We start from the raw sequence: 9,098 nt of genomic DNA on the forward strand, positions 1-9,098 counted from the left end.
CGCGTTTATATTTTATACAATGTTATATTAAACCAATGTCAGTTAACTATGTTATTGCTTAAAATAGTTGTCACAATTTTCTTCGGTGACCCATTTATTACGTCGGTGACATGTGCAGATCTTTTGAATAAACGTCTAAGCTTAATGATAACTTGGATAAAAAACGAAAGGGCAGTAAATGCAACTCACACATAACCAGCCAATCACAGAAGCCCTGTGCTCGCGGCTGCGTCACCACAACTGATTTTACAGCAGATGGATAGGTTTAACCCGAGCGCTGAACATAGGCGTGTTACATGTAACGCGCTTTTAAGTCAGCGAACTGAGTCGCTCTCCGAGCGAGGAGGCGGAGATCATTTTGTTGTCATCACCGAAAATCATTAAACGCCGATGGCCACGGATTTTCACGCTTGAAAAGAAGTACCTCCGCGTATCAGAGACTATACGCCGATGCGAACTTTGTCGGCGATAGAAAAAAAGCCAAGGTAATTATTTTGTACCTATATTTACAGGCGCCAGCGCTGGTCAGCGAACATATCGGCTGTAGCGGGATTATCCCAGCGATGCTATTGTTTTGAAGTGAAGATTAGCGTTAGCAGCGAAACCAGCTTTAAAATAGCTAGCATTATGCAGCTGCTGTTAGCTAGGCCGCGGCAGCACCGCTCACACTACTACATCTGCCTACTGTTTAAAAATCTGCCCATGATTCTGTTGCTTATTACTGTGCAGGACACTTGTTATAACGAATGCATTCCGCTTATTTCTGTACCATACTGAGCTAACGTTAGCTGTCGCTGAATGGGCTGCAGTAACGTTACGTTACGTTACGCTGTTGGGCGTGGAACGCACAGACAGGTGTTGCCGCTGTCCCGTCTACCTTTCATTCCACATGTGTCTTGTTACGTAGCCGCCGAGTTTAGCTAACGTTGTTGAACCTCGTGATAATAAATCGTTTGTACGCGGTTTACAGGCTTCTCTACGGGGCAGACGAGACGCCCAGGCTTTGAGATGCGTCCCGCCGAGCCCCAGCTGTGCCTCGGCACGGAGGCTTACTGGCGACTTCTAGATCTCTGAGAAGGACAGCTGGTCTAGATGGGTGACCCGACTGATCAAGACCCTTGACTTATACCTTCTATGCGGGATAACTGTTAATTCAACAACAATGTCCGTCTCCGTGAGTACAGCATTTGTTTCTTTGCATGCATGTACGTGTACACGTCATTTCTCCGCAGCGGTCCATAAAGAGCGATCCACTTTGATCTGTATCGTGTAATTAGCAGGTCTTGTTTTCATGTTGCTTTGGAACATCGTCTTATCCAGATATTTAAATACTCATTGCCTTCATCACAGTTTTACGAGGGTCCCACGTGGCCCAATTGAGCCTGCTTGTCCCTGGGGGGTTGGTTTGGAAAATGAAAGGGGGCCTGACTCTGTGCTTTTGGGTTGGCAATTAAACCCTAAAGAGCAAGGGACAGATGTGGCTCTCCTCCCCTCCCCCCCTCTCTTCTCCCTCATTACCATTAAGCCCTTGTGTCCATTCAATCATTGATCCTCCCTGACTGTGCCCCTCTTTCTCTCCTTCGTGGCTACTGATGCAGCTGTGAATATTTGAGTTGGCTTTTCCATTTCCATCTCCTCTTTTTCCCTGATCCTCTTCCTGTCCCTCTCGCTCTCAGTTGCATTTTACAGACTCTCCCCTATTCACTCTCCATTCAGCAGCTTTAAACAATCAACCTTTGTATATTCTTGACCTCTTATTGCCATATCAATGTACTTGTTTGTTTGCCATGTACATTACGTAGACATTAGCCTGTGTGAATCACAGAATTGATGAGAGTGGGTTTTTAATTTCTGCTATTCCTCCTGCTACTTTTAGACGGTATTGGCAAAGGCGCTGTTTGACAACGCTGCTGAAAGCCCAGAAGAGCTGGCTTTCCGGAAAGGTGACATTCTGATGGTTCTTGAGCAGGAGCAGAGTGGGGGGCCTGGTTGGTGGCTCTGCTCCCTGCATGGCAGACAGGGCATTGCTCCCGCCAACCGCCTCCGCCTCCTGCAGACCGCCCCACCCCCAGGTTCAGACCTCCAGCGTGGCCTCAGTAAGGAGTCGGTCTACCTGTCACCTGGTTCCCCTTTGGCCCGGACTGCTGTCAGCAGTAGTGCCGAGGACATCGATGGGGTTTACTGCTCCCCTCCAGTCGTAAGTGAAGGACGAGGAGCTGGAGCTGCCTCAAGGGCTGGGGAACTTCTCAGAGTTGAAGGTGGGCGCCCACGCTCCCACTCTAGCTCTGGCACGCGACCCAGACCCGACTGGGATCTTGGGGTGACAGGACGTCCGCGGTCACCCTCTCTGAGAGGACGAGGTACCGAAATGGCAGGAACACTTTATCAGACTCCAGTAACTCCTGTACCTGCAGCAGCTCATGGGAGACAGCCTGGAGCTCTCCTGGTCTCAGAGTCTGTGTACCTCTCACCTACTGGAGTGCCTAGAGTGGCGGATGAGCCAGAGGATACTACATATCTGGTCCCTAGAGAAACACTAACATCAGACTTGGAAGACTGTTACTTGGTACCCAAAGGTACACCACTTGCAGGTGATGATATTTACCAGTCCCCAACAGGAGGGGGTGTGGCCACCTCTAATGGTCCTTCTGTACTCAGTGGAACTGCTGTGGTCAGCCAGGAGACCACTGGGATGTACCAGACACCCACCCCTGTGGGATCGAGCCTTCATATGACTTCAGCCACTGCTTTGGCCCACCAGCACCCATGCCAGTTATCCGCTACTCAAGTAACTCCCAGACCTCTGCCGAAGGGAGTTTCACCCAGTTCTGGCGTGGCCAGGGGTAAACCTGCTCTGGCCTGTCATCGGGGGTCCCCTTTACTGGTCAGAGCCGGGCAGGTCAGGGTTCCAGGATCACCAAATCCTGCCCGCAAGCCTCCTCCTCCTGCACCTCCTGTAAGGGGCGTCACCAGGAAAGATGCTCCACAAACCGGAAAGGCAACAGCCGATTGCAACAGCGTCTCTAAACCCACTGCTCATGTCACCCCTTCAAGTCTGCAGCAAGAGGAGAACAAACAGTGGGGCACTCCTCAGCGCAAGGACCAGACCAACGGCAACATGCACAGCCAAAAAGGAGAAACTCTGAACACATCAGATGTTGTGGACGACCAGGTGTGTGGCGACTACTTGGCTTCTCAGCTTTTTAACCACAGACTTCACATATTTATCAAATTTAAATCTTATTGAGCAGTGTCATTTTGTGTTCATAAAATTTGACTTATTTTGAATCAAAGTGAGTCAAACTTGTGTTGGTGTAGATTCACACTATTGATTTGAATCCTTTCATTGTGAAAATCACTTTGGCCTGATGATACTGAAGTTGCATTCGTCTTGGTGGTAGGTTTATGATACCCCTCCTAGTGGCAGGTGGCAGCGTCCAATCCCACCCGGCCTCGCAGACGATGATGGCATCTATGACACACCTCGCAGTGTCCCACCACACGCCGACTCTGACAAAGAGGTAAATTTAACTCTTGCTAATATTTTTTCCTCCCCCTTCACATTCCTTCATTGGTTTTGGTCTGCGTAAACTCCCCTCGCTCCTCCTCCCCCCACTCACTCATTACAACAAAGTAATGATTCAAACAGCATCCAGGACTGTTTTTATGTAATATAGAAGTATTTACCGGGCAATGTTTTGTTACTGGTTTGAAGCCTTTTCTCTTGTGATTTTACTTTATACAAGTCTGGAGTATACAGTCTGGAGTATTAATTTGAAAAATAACTGGGGCAGCTTTTTGAAGTCATGTCTGAACAAGTGAACTGATTCACTAACAAGAAATAACTATATCATATGTCCTGTCACCATTTCTTGCCACATTCCACCATTAGCACATCTCCCTACCCCCTCCAAGCGACGCTACACCTGTCTCTGCCTGCTGTAGGAGCCTGTCTATCCAGTCCAAATGTTGCTTCTATTTTCTGTCTGTCACGCCTGTTTGTCAGGATCATGCCCCAGCCATACTACCGCCACCCTGCCCCCACTGGTCCCCACTCCAGTGTTTGTGAACGTATCTGCCAGCTGTTGAGTTCTTTTTTCCGCTTGGCCTGCACTCACTGTATGTGGTGGACAGACTCCCTGCTTTAATGTGATGATGTGTCATTCACACCAGTAGTCAGTGACTGTCAGTGTAGCGTGTGCTTACAGATTTCACTTAGTTTTAATTTGTCTTTAGATTTAGTGAAACAAATAATCCGTCATACTTATTTTTCCATTGGGGGCATTGATCAGCAAACCCCTCTGGTGTACTGATCTGTTGTGGTTACATCAGTCTGGGTCATTTAATGATTATTTTTACTATGGCAACAAATGCTATTGTTTTCTTGATTGGATCATAGCCATAATGCCACTTTTATCTTCACCCTGTAGGTCTATGACGTCCCTGCCATCACTTTGAACGTGTCCTCTTCAGATGTTCAACCTGATGAAGTTGATGAAGTCTACAGTGTTCCTACGCTACCAGGTGTGCCTTTGGGGCCAGGGGAGTCCACAACTGCTCTCCCCAGTGAGGATGCTATCCAGTTTGGACAAGTCTGCTGTGTCCCTGGACCTGAAAAACGAAGCAGTGGTGGAGATCACCATCAAGACTCTTCTGAGCCCGACGGTGGCATCTATGATATGCCCGCTTTGACCATTGAAGTCCTCCCCCACTCTTCTTCATCCTCCTCCACCTCTACTCGCCGCCTCTCTGTTTCCAGTAACGGTTCAGGTGATGTGCAGTGGAGAGCCTCCCTTTCCGGTCTTGTCCAGTCAGTGCTGAGCACAGCCTCCTGCTCTGCCTCCACTCTGTCATCACGGGACCTGGCCACCTCATTGGCTGAAATCCTGTCCACCTGGAAAGCCAGTCATTCGGGTGATCCACCACCACCTCTTCAGCAGGCTTGGGCTCGTCTGTCAGACCTGCTGCCAGCATTGTCTGCTGTCGGCATTGCTCCTCCATCTGAGGGTCTCCTGTCTCTGGTCCAGCGCTCCCTTGAGGAGTGTGCCCACCTCTTGCAGGTCCAGGGCCGACCACGTCTGCCTTCCCAAGAATCCTTGTCCCGCAGGCCATTACCTGCTCTCCCAGTGCCTGATGGGAAGTCATCTGGAGGTGGTATGGGCTCTCGTAAGGGTAGCTGGATCCAGGAAAGGCCCCTACCCCCAACCCCTCAGCCTTCCTTCCCCTTGCCCCCAACACCCCCCACTGTGACTCTTACAATGGGACCTGCTGATGAAGACGACCCTAGCAATGAGTATGCTGGGATCGGCTTGACCCCCATCCCAGTCGCTGTACCTTCTGGAGACAGTGTTGGATATGTTAAGCTGCAGGTCAGTTTTCTGTGTGGCGTTTGCTTGTTCTCCCTGTGTCTGCATGGGTTCTCTCCGGGTTCTCCGGCTTCCTTCCACGGTCCAAAGACATGCGTTTAGGTTAATTGGCTACTCTACATTGCCCCTAGGTGTGAGTGTGTGTGTGTGTGAATGGTTTGTTTGTCTCTTTGTGGCCCTGCAATAGACAGCGACCTATTCAGGGTGTACCCCACCTCTCGCCCTCAGCAAGCTGCGATAGGCTCCAGCTCCACTGCCACCCCAAACGGGAAAAAGTGTTAGAAAATGGATTGATGTTTTTGAGCTAATGTTTTTTCTTTGCAAAGATGACATGTTAGTTACAAGAAAAGGTAACGGCCATTTTATATCTCAGTGAAAGACTGTTTCCTTACATGCCTGTACTCTCCACCCGACACTAGGGTAAACCTGAGCCTCTTCCTAATGCCTTGGTGGAGAACGGCCAAACACAGGAGCCAAGGGTGAGTTTCTGTACTTGTGCCTCCACACACTCCGCAAGTCTACACAGATAATCCCTTGTGTTCACGATGTGATCTGTGTACTAATCATTCAATAATCCAGTCAGCAGCAGATCTTCTGTGGTCTAAGTCGGTCTTGACTGTACTCATCTAACTTTGTTATATTAGTATTCCCATACGTTATTATAAGGCACAATGTTTGGGAAGCACAGATTTACATGAATTTCAGAGAGTAGAGAAAATTCGGGGATACATTTGTAGATATGTGATGACACACAACAAATGAAGTTAATCTGAGCAGTTTAGGAGATAAACTAAGGCCTCTTTGTGTTGAGATTGAGGTCTTGTCTCTTTATTACTCAGTCTGCATTTTTCCTTCTCCTTGCTAGATTTCTTGGTTACGCAATAGAACACCAACAAAAGACTGCTTGTAGGGCTTGACAAGTCTTGCCTTACATTGAATGGAGGCTACAGGACAATAAGTGACAGAATAAAAACATTATGCAGTCATTCTTTCAATAGTGCCACTTTTCTTATGTACCCTGTTTTTCAGTGCAACGTATTGCTCATCATTACTCAGAAACCCCTTTTACATGTACATTTAGTGAAATAGATAATCCATCATACTTGTCAACCTTATTTTTCCATTGGACGCATTGATCCGCAAAGCCGTCTGACGTACTGATCTGTTGTGGTTACGTAAGGTTACACAAAACTAAGTCTCTGTCATCTCATGCTGTTTTCTTGATTGGATCATGTTTTCTTTGACTCAAAGTCAAACCCAGTGCTGGTTATATTTTCGTATGACTGTCCCCCAGAACTACAAATTCTCTCTTTTCTTGTGCAGTTGACTCCATCCCCTCCATTGCCGGTGTCCCTGTCCCTGGAGGACTCTGAGCTGCTGTCCTTCTACTCGTCTCAAAGCCTTGCCCACCTGTCTTGCCTGGCAGACGCCATTGATGTGCTGTTCACCAGTGTACAGGGGAACCAGCCGCCCCGCATCTTTGTCGCTCGAGGAAAGAGCCTAATTGTGACGGCGCACAAACTGGTGTTCATTGGTGACACTCTCTCCCGGCTTCTCAGTTCTGCTGACCTCCGGGCCAAGGTGGGTCCAGAAAACGTTTTGAGACATTCCAGCGAAGATCATGTAATGCAGGGTTTAAATTGAAGAGAAAAGCGTGTAACTTTTTTTGGTCTCATTCCTTTAACTCTTGCAGATCACAACCTCAGGGGGACGACTCTGCCAGGCCTTGAAGGCAGTTGTCGTGGCCACAAAAGGTGCTGCACAAAACTACCCCTCAGTATCTGCCAGCCAGGAGATGGTGGACCGTGTTGCTGAGCTCTCCCAGCAAGCCGCTGGCTTCTCCACTCTGCTCCAGCGTCTGGCAGAAATATCTTCATGATATTTTGTATCTCTTGCATAAACTTTGTTTACACTACACACACTTTTTTTTCCTCTTTTGAAATGCCTTATCTGTTATTACTCTTTCATTACGTTTGGTTTGAATGGGGGTGAAGCAAGTGAAGTGGAACATGTTTAGCCTCACTGCAGCTCTAAACGGGGCGTAGACTGTTGGTGTTGTCCTCCAGGAGTGTGTCGGTCTGCATTTGTTTATATACTGACCTCTGCTTTGATGCCAGGTACATTTTTGAGTTGTAACTTATTATATATTTGCAGACCCTCTGTGATTTTAAGTGTCTGTGCAGACCGTGTATCTTCTGTGCTTTGGTTTATTATGTGTAATATATTTTCTGTCCTGGCCATTTGTCCCTATTTATTTAGCAACCCCCTATTGTAAAAAATAGCACAGACTGACGTCTTACGTCCTGGTACTGACCTACACTACACTGTGATACCTAAAAGGCATTTTGTCATGATCATTCTGAGGCTACTGAGGCAGTAGTTTGGGCCTAATATGGAAGAACTGATGTGTTTGTTCATAATCTCAACAAAGATGTCTTGTTTGTGTACTACCCATTTACACTAAAAGGTTTCGTTTTAGTTGTCATATAAATGTGTGCAGTCCTTCTTTAAGAAGAGTGAAAGTCCTCTTTGATAGACAGGAGTAACATCCCAGACCTAATATTGAGGACAGGTAACAGTTGGGTGAGAAATTGCGTAATTGTGTTCTTTCCCACAGTCACATGGCAGTTTGCTGGAGGATAAGAAACCTGTTGACCAAGTGCACATGCTCCCACATGTTTTGTTGTGATGTGCATTAGTTACCTTTGCTTTTGCTTTATAATCCCCAATGAGGCTTGTCACCAGTGCTTACTGAGGTTGTGACTAAGAATGGTAGGAACTAAGGGCTGGGTGGTATGCTTTTCTTTCATTATTAATGCTAGTGGGAAGCGGTTCTTCAGTGTTATAATTACCAAATTGAGATGTAAATCAGTTCTTTGTAATAATTCATTACTATCTTTTTGTACCCTTGGCTAAGAATAAAAGCACAGGTGTTCATAGGCACATTTGAAGCTGTAGGGACATTCAACAACAAAATGTTTTTTGTGAACTGAGATCTTAGTAGAAGGCCATTTTATCTTTGAGGTGCTACGTTAAATTAGAATAAAGTGGCCAGCTTTAATGGTTTTGTTTTTGTCCTCTGTGAATCATATTAATTAACCTAATAGTCTGCTTTATTTTTTACATCTTAATCAGTATCAGCAAACAATGTGTATGTTTCACTGTTTTGTGGCTGACTTTAAATCAGTTTGAGGAATTTGTAGCTTCCTGATGTTTTCACCTTTGCTGCAGTGCCACTTTGTGGAAGTTTGAAGTATTACCTATTGAATACCTGCCTGCCAACTCAGGCTCTGTACTGTACTATAAAGAGTGCATGAACGGCAAGTAACCTTTAACTATATATTTATTATTGTCATGTTTTGTGTTCTTTAACTTCTGTGCTTTACAGTGTGCATGGCTTTAATTTCCTTATATTTTATATATGCACATCCTTCACCAGGGGGATTTTTGCTACTTTAAAAAAAACGCATCTTCTGGGAGATAATGTTGCAGTTCAGACATACAGCTGTATTCCTTTTGTACAGAGGGATTTTGCACTATTTGATCACATTTGAGTCTGTTCTTTCTATTTGCTCAATCATTGACATTTCATCTACAGTCTACATCTACAGACTTTAACACTACATTTGATGTATGTCTTGTATCCCTGTTCAACATGCATAAATACATCTTTTGCAATTAAACAGATTTGTTTGCATAATCATTTGCTGTATTACTATTATTTAGTGGTGG

At 46.2% G+C, this 9,098-nt stretch overlaps 1 protein-coding gene across 2 annotated transcripts; it reads left to right on the forward strand.

Moving 5' to 3' along the window:
* Positions 1–293: 293 nt before the first annotated feature.
* Positions 294–9,069, forward strand: efs (embryonal Fyn-associated substrate). Of its 2 annotated transcripts, none has more exons than XM_029170259.3 (8): positions 294–485; positions 971–1,174; positions 1,877–3,172; positions 3,402–3,521; positions 4,431–5,369; positions 5,786–5,845; positions 6,690–6,947; positions 7,060–9,069. In XM_029170259.3, the coding sequence occupies exons 2-8, from the start codon at positions 1,163–1,165 to the stop codon at positions 7,243–7,245; spliced, it is 2,871 nt and encodes a 956-aa protein (XP_029026092.1). In that variant the 5' UTR covers positions 294–485; positions 971–1,162; the 3' UTR covers positions 7,246–9,069. The 2 variants fall into 2 exon arrangements, with proteins under 2 accessions (XP_029026092.1, XP_029026099.1); XM_029170266.3 differs by lacking the exon at positions 294–485 and adding an exon at positions 633–855.
* Positions 9,070–9,098: the final 29 nt, after the last annotated feature.

Source organism: Betta splendens, chromosome 2 (genome assembly GCF_900634795.4).
Source record: "Betta splendens chromosome 2, fBetSpl5.4, whole genome shotgun sequence".
NCBI classification, from domain to species: Eukaryota; Metazoa; Chordata; class Actinopteri; order Anabantiformes; family Osphronemidae; genus Betta; species Betta splendens.